The 12784-nt window shown below is 48.7% G+C and overlaps 1 protein-coding gene across 1 annotated transcript in view; it reads right to left on the reverse strand.

The window, feature by feature from the left end:
• Positions 1-434: 434 nt before the first annotated feature.
• pdgfd (platelet derived growth factor d) overlaps positions 435-12784 on the reverse strand; it is a 51975-nt gene continuing 39625 nt past the window's right edge. The window contains exons 6-7 of the mRNA XM_079731186.1: positions 8771-8988; positions 435-2391 (exon numbers count right to left, since the gene is read on the reverse strand). Of these exons, the coding sequence (XP_079587312.1) occupies positions 2257-2391; positions 8771-8988 (353 nt within the window). The 3' untranslated portion in view covers positions 435-2256. The remainder of the gene's footprint in view (positions 2392-8770; positions 8989-12784) is intronic.

The following is a 12784-nucleotide window of genomic DNA, read 5'->3' on the forward strand; positions in this document are numbered from 1 at the left end:
CAAAAGCGGATCTCTAGTTTCTATGGTGACTTGTGTGCTTTGTATGTGGCGTGTGTTTGGACAAGTTAGAGAGGGACACAAGAAGATCGAAAGACCTTCAGGGCACTGGTCATTAGCATATCCCCATCCTCTGCCTACTCCACCTTAACTCCCACTCCTCTCTTCTCCTTCTGCCTACTCTCGTATCTCCCACTCCTCTCCTCTTCATCTTTCCACTCTAACCTTCTCTCTGTCAGTCGTCCCCTCCCCAACTCCTGCTCATAAGTTCAATATCAGTACCCTGCTCTACTGCAAACAGTCCACATCTGCTGTGGGATGCAGGACAACAGAAGATAACACCTGACAATGGTCGTTTGTCAAAGTAAACAACACAAAAACCCAATGGAAACGGTGCTGCTGGAAATGCTTTATTTATAAAACAACATACAGCCAATATGAAAATAACAAAGAAAGAAACAATAAATAATGATGGTAAAGAGGGCAGTTTAGATGTGGTTAACTAACGGAATACAGTGAAAGCAGGTTGGACATTTCTTTCATGCTTTCAAGGAATGAAAATGTTTGCAAAGAATTCTCTGGTGTTATTGAAAATGATTGTTATAGTGAACGTCAAAAAACAAATGACTTGACAGTCACACAATGGGGTTCAGAGGCATGGAAACACACAGGACAATAATAAACACAGAGGAATGTCCCTTTGGCGCATGTCACCATGGAATGTGCTGATCAAACTACACAGGACGTAAAGGTGCTGGCACATTCACACACACAGACCCACACACAGACTCTAAACTATTAATCACATCGGTGCCTCAGAATGTGCGGCACGTTCTCTGTGGACCGGCATATTTAAGAAGAACGTTGGGTGTCGGGACAACAACAACAACACCACCACCTCTGGCTGTTTTTTAAAGTGTTGTTCGGGAGGAAACAAAGCATGAAATTTGGTAGTCTGGCCCTCAGATGACCTGGCTTCACATTCTGCTTGTGTTCGGCCTGGCCCGGGACACTCTGCCGGTGTGTCCCGGGCTGGGAGGACGGGCTGGGGTTGGGACCCTAGAGCCCCAACTGGTGCATGCTACCATCAGGTGTGTCGGAGGGCGGGGGGTCTGAACAGGTGGTGCTGATTGGGCACCGCTCTCTACAAAGCTACGCCGTCGCAGTCGCTGAAGGAAACGCAGGAAGGAAGGGTGTCAAGTGGAAGGAGACGGCAAAGGAAACAGGAAAAGAGGGGACCGAGGAAGGGGGGGGGGGGGGGGGGGGGGGGGGGGGGAGGGAGAGAGAGGGAGGGAGAGGGAGGGGGAGAGTAAGAGAGGGAGAGAGAGAGGGGGAAAGGGGATAGGGCGGGGGAGCAGGGAGTTGTGTGCTGGGGGCCCTGCGTTTCAACACCCCTTTATCAGTAAAAACAGAGGAAAACACAAAGAGGACTTCAGAGAAAGCGGCGCAGGAAAGAGTTCAATATAAATATATGCGTGTTGTCTTTAGGGAGCAGGAAGGCCTCGGGGGCTGCTCTGTGTGTGTGTGTGCGGGTGCGGGCGTGTTCCTGTGTGGCTGCGTGAGCGAGGGGGCGTGGGGTTTGGTTTAGCCTAATTCCCGACTCAGATAAAGTGTTATTTGGGTTTTCGCTGCCTCCAACCCTCCCGCAGCCGTGCACACACGCACAACACCACGAGGAACACAGGGTCCTCCAACACATGGCTTAGGGAAACACACATGCTAATGGAAAAGTTTCACTTAACTCATGTCAACAGCCAAGTTAAAGGGTTCAAGTTGTTCGAGTTTTACACTTGGAACAAAATGTACAGTTGAAGTGGTACTACAAAGGGAATTTGTGATTGTCGGCTGTATTTGGGACGAACAGCCCTACAGTGTATTGAGCTGTCATTGTTTTTTTGGCTTGGTCTTTCACAACGTTTGAACCTAAGGTGCGGGGAGCGAACAGATGACAACGCCGTTACATGTACATTTAGTTGGGTTGCCTGTCTTTTGAATGGTGTATACTCTAGTATGTCAGTCAGGTTGCATAGATGTATTCACTCCCCTGTACGTGGGAGCCAAGTTGTAACATGCACATGCTGTAGCTGTAGCGACAGAAAAAAATGGACAAAACAAAACCTAGCCAGTTAGAAGTCCAAGGTGTGTGTGGAGTGTGTGTGTGTGTGTGTGTGTGTGTGTGTGTGTGTGTGTGTGTGTGTGTGTGTGTGTGTGTGTGTGTGTGTGTTTGTGTGATGATCGGCCGGCGTGGGTCAGAGGGTCTCAGCGTGGGGGTCTGGAGGGACACACGCACTGACACTTTTCGTGGTGCGTGAGGAAGATCTCGTCGATGACCCAACGAACCCGGGGCCTCCGCTGGCTCACCAACGACCTCGTCTCCGGAGCGTACTTTAACACCTGGAGCACAGACAGCCAGACGAGGAGACAGGCAGACAGGAGGGCGGGGCCAGAGAGATAAGTCAGGTCATACAGTCCCACACACAGAGTCCAGCACTGTGGCCATCCACCTCACAGATCTCTTTGGAAGCTAAGCAGGGATAACCTGGTCCATCTTTGGTCTAGATGCAGTGAATTATTGATATTGTTACTATTCCTTTTTGAGAGATTAGCTTTCACAGTTTAGATATAATAATTCACAAGAATGATGTCTCATGTGGAGGATAGAGCTGTTGAATGAATGCCTGACTTCCAGGGAAACAGCTCTCCTTTCAGAGCCTTGACAGAAACTCTTGACAAACACACACACTGCAGCATGTGATGGGATCACGCCCTCAGCCAACCAGGGCAAAACTAAGAAAACATGGTTAAATCTCGGCCCAAGGAGCCATTGAAAACCCACGCCCTGGGTAAACCATAAACCTGGTCTGGGATTGGTACACACTTTGGGAGGTCAGCGCCAGTGGGGGTCAGAGTTGAACATGTATTAACTTTAAACGTGGCGCAAGTGAGATCCCCCAGCATGGGGATCAGAGCGTAGCAGAAGAGTGCCGGTGCCGGTCTCATAGATGGTAGATGGTACAGCCAGGGCCACACTCTGCTCAGTGCTGATGATAGACACAAGCCTCTCACCACTTGACTCACTGTAACTCGCTGGGCGGGTTCATCCCCCATGGCCCATGAAGCCATTTGATTGGGCGTAATGATTTTTTGTTTCAAAACGCGTTAGGAATTCAGCTGAGGCGGTAATTAACCAACCGTCGCCATTGATCCATTTGCGATTTTTTATAATCATCCCGGCCCAGTGGAAAGACGGGTTATCTTTTTTGTGAATTACAAATGGACAACTAGCCCCCAAAAAGCGTACAAAACCCGAATAACGTTAGCGAATATGAAAATCTAAGTAACTCCAGTACTGTGATGTGTGTACGCATACCACTCGACATGTAGGTCATTAGCTGGCGGTGAATCCCTCATGTCAACGGATAAAGAGGGTGTACTCAACCTAAAAAGAAAAGTGTTTGAATTGTGGCTCAATAGAGCCGGTGCTGAACGAAAGGCAGCCAGAAGAGTCAAATCTCTAATGGGGAACATGAGCGGCGTGTCTAACAGAGTCTCTGTACCACTCTCACTCGCTGTCCTCACCGCAACACAAAAAACGGTTACACATCGCATGCTTTGAGAATATACTGAACCGCTATTGCAATAATGATAATAAGTTACATTCCTGAATATTGCTTATGATCTGATCTTCAATCTTGTCCATAATATATGACTTGTGCACTGATGGGACTTAGTAGGTATAATATCTCAGCTGTGTGTGTGTGTGTGTGTGTGTGCGCACGTGTGTGTGCATGCATGTGTCACCCCGCAAGCTGCAATATCAGGGCCATTATCTCGGGAGGCCTTATTGAATCTTCTACATGAGAGGGTAACCGTCTTCCTTAAACCAGCTGCAGGTACCCCCAGAACCCCTCTCCCCAGGACAGCTCCAGGCTGGGTGATTGAGGGACCTAGCCAACAGGGTGCTGACGACGGGGCTTCGGGGAAATCAGAGACTGGATAACCCTCTGTCTCGCTTCAAACGCCCAGCAATCACAGTCATGCACACCAGAAAGAAATTGAAACAAATGAATCCAATGGAAAGCCATCTTATGTGAACTGCGATTGGACTGCACATGTCCAAAGACTGTGACTGTGTGTGTGTGTGTGTGTGTGTGTGTGTGTGTGTGTGTGTGTGTGTGTGTGTGTGTGTGTGTGTGTGTGTGTGTGTGTGTGTGTGTGTGTGTGTGTGTGTGTGTGTGTGTGTGTGTGTGTGTGTGTGTGTGTGTGTGTGTGTGTGTGTGTGTGTGTGTGTGGCGACCAGCATAGGAACAATAGGCCCATAAGAAGAACATCTAATTTCACAGGTCAACAGGTTATCACTTGATACTTAATCTGATCCAAGTCCACCTTGTCACCTCCTGACCAGTAATTATGAAGGGTAGTACCAATGCTGTGACCAGTGGCCCATCCTGGTTCCAAAGATAGACTGTTCCGGTCAGACGCAAACCTAGACGTCGCCCTTAAGGTGCCTTTTCACAAACGTGATTTCCACTACATTAAGTGCAGTGAGCTCCACATGTTGCTGTCTCAGGTGAAGGGAAGCTGATTAGGGACGCTAATAACAGTACGCTCAAAAGCTCAGACACTAGTGGGGGGACCGTCTGATCTCTCGAACACACTGAAATGTCCACACCTGGCCAGCAACAACCTTCTCCTGACTGCTGAGTCGGGTTAATCCAACAGTCAATCCTGTGTGAGATTCTCTCTTGTGGTCCCCTACCAAGGCCACGTCCAGAGCCTTTCTGACTTCAATGTCAAGCAGTTAAATGGTAAATGGTAAATGGACTGTATTTATATATTCAGCTGTCTCTAACCAGTGGCCACTCAAAGTGCTTTATAGTATTGCCTAACATCCATCCATTCATGCACACATTCACACACGACAGCGGTGTCAACCATGCAAGGCGACGGCCAGCTCGTCAGGGACACCTCGATGCACGAACTAGCAACCTTCCGGTTCCCAGCCGACCCACTCTCCCTCCTGAGCAACATGCCGCCCCAGTTACAGCTCAATCTCCTCTACAGTCATCACTAACCCCATCCCCTGGTGCAGCAGTAACCCTAAATCTGCATCAGGGCCATCGCTTCAGCATCAAAACCCCGTCCATCCCCTACTACCGTCCTCAACCTACCCACCACCACATTCACCAGAATATTTAATACATCCACCACCACTGACTCGTCCAAGATCATCCTCATTACCCTGCCCCACCAACTTCACCCCCACCACCACTGACTCTTCCACCATCACCCAATCTTAATCATCACCATCCCTAGCGCTGTTTATCTGTTTCCCAGAACCTCCCTCCAATGGGCTGTTCCCTGGTGCTGTGGTCTGCCCCACACCTCTCCCTGCTCTCCCTCCCCATCAGGCAGTCCATCATCGGCTTCAATAGGTCCTCGCTTCTCCCCTTCTCCGGCGCCAGCGCTGCTGTGCAAGACCTGTATGGAAGCTGAGTCCCCTCCTCGTGGCTGGGGTTGGGGGATGCAGGCATGTACTGTATGGTGTATATGGACCAAGCCTGTTGCGAATATCAAAGGCTTCAGAACCGCCCAGGAGAGCCATGGTGCACTGCGCAGACACAATAGCTCACAGGCAAACATGGGAGTTCGATTTTTTCTAAGGAGATGTGGAAAAAGTAATATATGCATGTTAAGTAGGCCTCTACCCAGAGAGATACTAGGCGAGGGTTAAATAGAGAGATGGAGGAATAGATAGATATATAGGTAGATATACGGATGGACAGATGGACGGACAGACAGATGGATGGAGGGATAGATTGATGGATAGATGACTGATAGACAGATGGATGGATTGACAGAATGGGCTGAGAGGGAAGTGAAGATAGATACCAATGCTATCTGCATTGGGAGCACCCATGAACGGTTTTCAGGTGCAAGGCTAAGAAGTATGCACAAGGGACGTAGGCCTATCAGAGAAAGGGGTAAGGTAAGAAGAGAGAGAGAGGATGATGCATTGGACTTGGTGTCCATGGTTACGACCAAGGACCCTATTCCTTGCTTGTGACCCATTACTCAATATACCCCTGAACCAACAGCTTAAAGTGCTTGGGCTGCAATTCCTTTCACTTAGTCCTGCATCCTGCCATGTTTATCAGGACCTTAGAAATACACCACCATAAGCTGAGCAACACCGGCCACGGTCTGGGAGTGTACCACCGCGATATCAATGTGTATATATTAAAGATTATCATGCCAGATACCGTTAAGATTATCTGATGTGTGCGATAGCCAGGCGTTCCGGCCCATTATACCTTGACTCTGCAGCAAGGCGGCAGAATCCATAACTATCTTAAAAAATCGGAATTGAACAAGAATACCCAAGGAAACCTAATAGAGGGGACAATATTGACTCATTCTAATGATTCCGTCCAACGCCAAGGCAGTGCAAGAAGAAAATGTAATAGCATAAATCAAAATGGATGTTTAATCATCTGGAGTGACCAATCCCACCGCCGCAGTGTCCTCTGTCAGAGTACTTTCAAGGTAGTGGGTAACAAAAAAAACCTGAAAACCAAGCAACAACAAAACAGACTAATTCGAACACAACTGATGCAATGTAATCATCCGGTAAATGGCAGCCCACCTCCTGGTGATTTATGTTGGTGCATTGGAGAAGCAAAACATTGGTGTGAATAATGATGTGTTTGTAAAGGGGTTTGGTCAGTCGGGGAAGTGGATGCTTAACCCTCGCCGCTGCGCCTGTGTGCCGTACTGCCGGGGAAATAGCTGCGGATTCTCTCAACCCCTCCTCTCTCACACAAACACCTCTCTCTCTCTCTCTCTCTCTCTCTCTCTCTCTCTCTCTCTCTCTCTCTCTCTCTCTCTCTCTCTCTCTCTCTCTCTCTCTCTCTCCCCAACGGTCACCACATTCCTTCATCACGTTGACCTCAATCCTGGTTCTCTTTGATTTTCCGAACTGTAATGTTCAAAGTACTAGGAAAGACACAGAGGAAGAGCAAGGAGCCCAGATAGGGCCCCAGATGGGCCCCCTTTGCACTGTCTCCATAATGAAGCCATGATAGAACAAAGACAAATGCTGAGGGGGGAGGGGGAGATGAACAACAATGGGCGCTAGTGCAGTGCAGAGGAAGGGGTGGAAAACAGAGTATGAGGAGGAGACTGATGTGGAGGAGCTTTCAAAGTAATACCCTGCGAACAGAGCGGAGGGGATTTGAATGCACAACAAGAGACAGAGGCGGGAAGAGAAGACGAAGAGGCGGGGAAGAGGGTCATGGGAGACAGAGAGAGAGGGAGGGCTGGAGGGGGAGAGAGAGGGAGAGATAATTAGGGAGAGAGGTCCGTGGTGCATTGTTGCTCCATCGCCGATGCACTGCTCGTCTCACCAATCTCACTTTCCCTCAAACTTTCCCCTCGTTCGGTCGAACCCCCCTTCATCTCTCCCTTCTTCCCAACCGTTCCTCCCTCTCTCCCATTTCTTCCTTCCTCCCTTCCTTCCTTTCTCCTGTTCCTTCCTCTCTCCCTTTCTCTCTCCCATTCCTTCCTCCCTCCTCTCCCTTCCTCTCTGCCATTCCTTCCTCTCTCCCTTCCTCTCTCCCATTCCTTCCTTCCTCCCTTCCTCTCTCCCATTCCTTCCTTCCTCCCTTCCTCTCTCCTGTTCCTTCCTCCCTACCTTCCTCTCTCCCATTCCTTCCTCTCTCCCATTCCTTCCTCCCACCTCTCCCTTCCTTTCTCCCATTCCTTGCTGCCTCCCTTCCTCTCTCCCATTCCTTCCTTCCTCCCTTCCTCTCTCCTGTTCCTTCATCTCTCCCGTTCCTTCTTCTCTCCCATTCCTTCCTGCCTCCCTTCCTCTCTCCCATTCCTTCATCTCTCCCTCCCTCTCTCCCATTTCTTCCTTCCTCCCTTCCTCTCTCCTGTTCCTTCCTCCCTACCTTCCTCTCTCCCATTCCTTCCTCTCTCCCTTCCTCTCTCCCATTCCTTCCTCCCTCCCCTCCTCTCTCCCTTCCTCTCTCCCATTCCTTCCTTCCTCTCTTCCTCACTCCCTTCCCTCCCTCTCTCCCGTTCCTCCCTCTCTCCCGTTCTTTCCTCTCTCCCTTCTTCTCAACCGTTCCTCCCTCTCTCCCTTCCTCTTTCCCGTTCCTTCCTCTCTCCCTTCCTCTCTCCCCCGTTCCTTCCTCTCCCATTCCCTCCTCTCCCCATTCCTTCCTCTCTCCCGTTCTTTCCCTAGGTCCTCCTCTTGTTAAGATCAACTCCCCCCCCTTTCCTCTTCCAGGTACACCTCTTGGTTCACCTCGTCCATCCTCTTCCATGTTTAGCTTTTATCTCAGTCATTCTATAGTTTCTGTCTCTTACTATTATCTAGTTCATTCAGCTAAATCCTTGGTCTTGTGCATCTGTGTGTGTGTGTGTGTTAGTCCGTGTTTGTGTGTGTTGTTGTTATCATGTGCACACAAAGAATGCACAGATGTGTCCGTGTGAGTGTGTATCTGTGTGTGTGTGAGTACGTACCTGTGTGTGTGAGTGTCTATCTGTGAGAGTGTATATCTGTGTCTGTGTGTATGTATCTGTGTGCGTTTGTATCTGTGTGTGTGTGTGTGTGTGTGTGAGTGTATCTATGTCTGTGTAAGTGTCTGTGAGAGTGTGTATCTGTGTGTGCGTGCACATCTGTGTCTGTGTGTGTGTGTATCTGCTGGTGTGTCTGTGTGTGTTTAAGTATGTATCTTTGTGTGTGTCCGCGTGCGCGTCCCCTCACCTCGTGCAGTTTGACGGCGGTCTTGGCCGCCTGGCAGGTGCAGCCGTTGTTCCAGTCGGCCGTCCCGCAGGCACAGTTCCCGCCGCAGCGCTTAACCAGCAGGCAGCGGGGGAAGAAGACGGCATTGGTGGCGCGCAGCTCCTCGCGCAGGTTCACCGTCAGGTTGCGCGGCGTGCAGCTGTAGCGTCGGACGTCGTCGTAGAGACGGTCCAGGTCCACTGGAGGGGGGGGGAGACATGGAAGAGCGGGAAGTGAGGGAGGACGAGTGCAATCACAGAAGACCGGACCTTAGCACTGCTGGTGTCGGTGGGCGTCTGTGTGGATCTGTGGAGGACCGGGAGTGACGATTGGGGGGAGACCTGAGAAACGATGGAGGTGGCATGAGGGACAGTCCAAGGAGGGGTGCAGTGACTGGGAAAGACAGTGACACAAAGCCACAAGGGTAGGAGTCGAAGAGTAGAAGAGTAATCAGGCTATGGGGCCTGGCGTCTGACTCTTAGTGGTGCAGATGTCAAAGCTTCACATTGTATCAAGGGTAGTGTACATGGGGGAGGAGCATGGCTTCACCAGTGCTGCGGTAAGGGGTTTGATTCCTACTTGGGCTGCCTATGCTAAGCATGAATGTTTTCGTACTTTTCAAACTTTTTATGGCTGGATAATTGATAATAGAATGCTGTCCGCCAAATGACATGAATGTCATCTGATGGTGCTGGATAAGAGTTGGGGAGGCTGTGTGTCCTCGTATATGTGTGTGTGTACAAGTGCGGGTGTGTTTGTGGTCTGTGTTTCATTGTTTTTGTGCGTGCGTGTGTGTCTGTGCGTCAGTGTTTGTGTGTCAGTGTGTACGTGTCAGCGTGTCAGTGTGTGTGAGTCGGTGTGTACTGTGTACGTGTGTAGTCTTCAAAGCAGCTGCAGCATGTATTGACGGAGGCAGAGAGAGATGGAGGCACCGCTGGGAGATGTACAGATAGGGAGCCCGGAGAGAGAGAGAGAGCGAGAGAGAGAGAGACAATCAATAGATGTGAGATTGATTGTATTGTCACGAGTGTTCCCTCTTGCCATCATGCTGCACATAATGACCCACACGAGTAGCCTGCTTTTATTTGCTGTGCAATCGCACCAGTTTTGCAATTGATTTCAGGGTCACACGGATGATGAATAAGACATGTGCACATCCAGACAGTGTCAATGTCTGTCAATTGATGTGGTGCATCGCATATTAATACAAATCCCAGAGGGAGATAGGGGGGCATGGTGTTGTCATGGCTTGGGTGTCAGCTGAAAGGTTCTGGGTTCATTCCCCAATATCTAGATCTATAGGCTGGCATATATCTGCTCCTCATTGATGTCTTTGTATTCACTTTGTATTCGCATATCCTTGTATTCAAATGTGATACAAATGTACTAAATAATATTGAATGTAAATGTGCTAAGTAGTACACACAACAGAGATGTAATGGAGCTGGAACACAATATCTATTTCAGATAGAGACACGCCATTATCATGCAACTGGAATTGCCTGAAGAGAGCAGCCTCTGTATGATTATAAATAGAAGACTGCAATATTGCCTGAGTGAAAAATCATGTTCAAGGCAATAGTTAGATTGGCTTCTTACTAAATTATGGTAGAACAGATCGTGCAATCATCCCGAGCACCGTAATTGATAATTCAATAGCTGTGGAGAGAGAGAGGCACACAGAATTGGCGTCAGCTTATTGATTTTAGATAGCAAATCATCTCTTCTATCATTACCCCCATGCTAGTCATTATCAGCTCAGGATCAGTCCAAGGCACCATTCCACACTGTCTTAAACATAGATTGTCACGGTTAAAAGTGTTGATTCTCTGTGTAACCAAGAGCCTTTGGTAATCCGTCAATAAGTCAGTGTCACTTTTAGTGGAACTAACCTGAATATAAAAACACCACTAAACACAAGCCACATTTGTTGCACTCTCTGAAACTGGCTATACGTTTTCATCATCCAGCAGCAAAAGATTCAGGATCGTATGAGATCCAGTGTAGTTTATGGTGCTAAATAGAAAAATAGCCGAGGGCTGATTGTGCTGAACATAAAGAGTGTCCAGGTGAAACCAAACGGCATTGATAATCAATAAGCAATTGTTTTTTCTGAAAGTAATATTGTCTATGCATATATTTTAGAGAGAGAGAGAGAGAGAGAGAGAGAGAGAGAGAGAGAGAGAGAGAGAGAGAGAGAGAGAGAGAGAGAGAGAGAGAGAGAGAGAGAGAGAGAGAGAGAGAGAGAGAGAGGTTAGGGTGTCTGTGTGTGTGGTGTGTTTGTGTGAGAGAGGTGGGGCTGTAGGTCAGAGTGCTGGCTTTATTCATATTGACTCTACTTGATTATGGTTTCATTTAAGTGGTTCAATTGACTTTCTGCTGGGGCATATTTATTGACTGTGTTTGCTGACTTGGAGGTGTGCTCTTCTGGTTTCACAGTGGGATACAGGGCAGTATGTTTTCAAGCATGTGTTATGCTGTAGCCCGTGCTGGGTGAATGATAAAAACAAGGTTTTTGTGTCTCTCTGACAGACACACACAGACTGGATCACCAGTCTGTGTGTGGGTGTGAGTGTGTTTGTCCATTTCACCACATGGAGTCCCATACATCACACCCACATGTCTGAAACATGAATTATAACTCTCTCCCAATAGAGAGGTTACCCATCTCCTGCAGCCCTTCCAATTTACTCTGTAAAAGCTAGAGTGGCGCTTACCTTCTGCTTTGACATAGTTTAGCCTATTTCCAAGACACACAATTTAAATACCTCCAGTGGTTCCAGGTTATTACTCCTAAGGGCTCAGAGCCGCAGACCGGCCTGGCCATCGCCTGGAGGCTGAACACATCCTAACCACTGTGTATTTCCTCAGTGTGAACAACTCTCCCTCCCTGTGACTCAAACATCTGGGTTTCATACAAAAACGTCATTGGACCGGTGCTTTACGCCAACATTTTGTTCCTCCTCCATGTACTCTGACTAGGGGGCTCGTCCCAATCTCCCATAACACTGTACACGTCAGCGTGCACAAATGTGTGTGTGCGTGTGCATGCGTGTGCATCCATGGGTATTGCTGAAGGTGATGTGTGTGTGTTTTTTGCAGTGTGTCTGTGAATAAGTGTAATCTCCAGGATGCAGTGGTGTGGAACTGTGAGAGAAAGAGACAGTGGATGGATAGTCAATCTGTCTCTACCTCTTGCTTTCTTTTCAGTCATCCATCCACACCTTTCTCCCCCTCTATCATCTCTCTCTCTCTTCTTCTTTTTGTTGTGAGAGAGACAGTGGAAGGATAGTCAATCTCTCTCTCCCGCTATCCATCTTGTTAGTGGGCTGGTGTGTGTCACAGTGTGCGTATGATGTGTTTATACTGTATCATGGTGATGTATTGTGTGTGTGTTTCAAAACAGTGTAGCTTGCATTCCCAATTGACTGTATTTGATGTAAACAAAAGGGCCAGCTAGCTGTGTGTGTGCGCGCGTGTGTGTGCGTGCGTGCGTGCGTGCGTGCGTGTGTGTGTGTGTGCGTGCATGGGTGTGTATGTTAATGAAAACAAAGCAAGCTTGCTGACTGTGGCATATTGCTGCTCTGCTGCACAGGTTGAATTTCCAATTAGGGAGCGCTACACTGGAAGAGTGTATCACAGAGCTGCAGCAGCTAGCACCTAGCGCTACCGCATCACACACAGCAACGCTACAGCAGGCTGCCTCACACCTAGAGCGCACACCACATATGGAGGCACACACACACACACACACACACACACACACACGTAGTAGCACATGAACACACACCCACACGCACACGCACACACACACACACAAACACACACAGAAGCACATAAACACACACACACAAACACGCACTGACACACACACACATGCATGCAAAAACACCTGAATGCACACACACACAGAAAAAAATACCTTCCGCACACATAGACACACAAGCACACACAAACAGAGACAGATTAATTGCCAAGCTCAAATATTTACTTAGG

The sequence above is a fragment of the Pollachius pollachius genome, assembly GCF_949987615.1.
Source record: "Pollachius pollachius genome assembly, chromosome: 3".
NCBI lineage: Eukaryota > Metazoa > Chordata > Actinopteri > Gadiformes > Gadidae > Pollachius > Pollachius pollachius.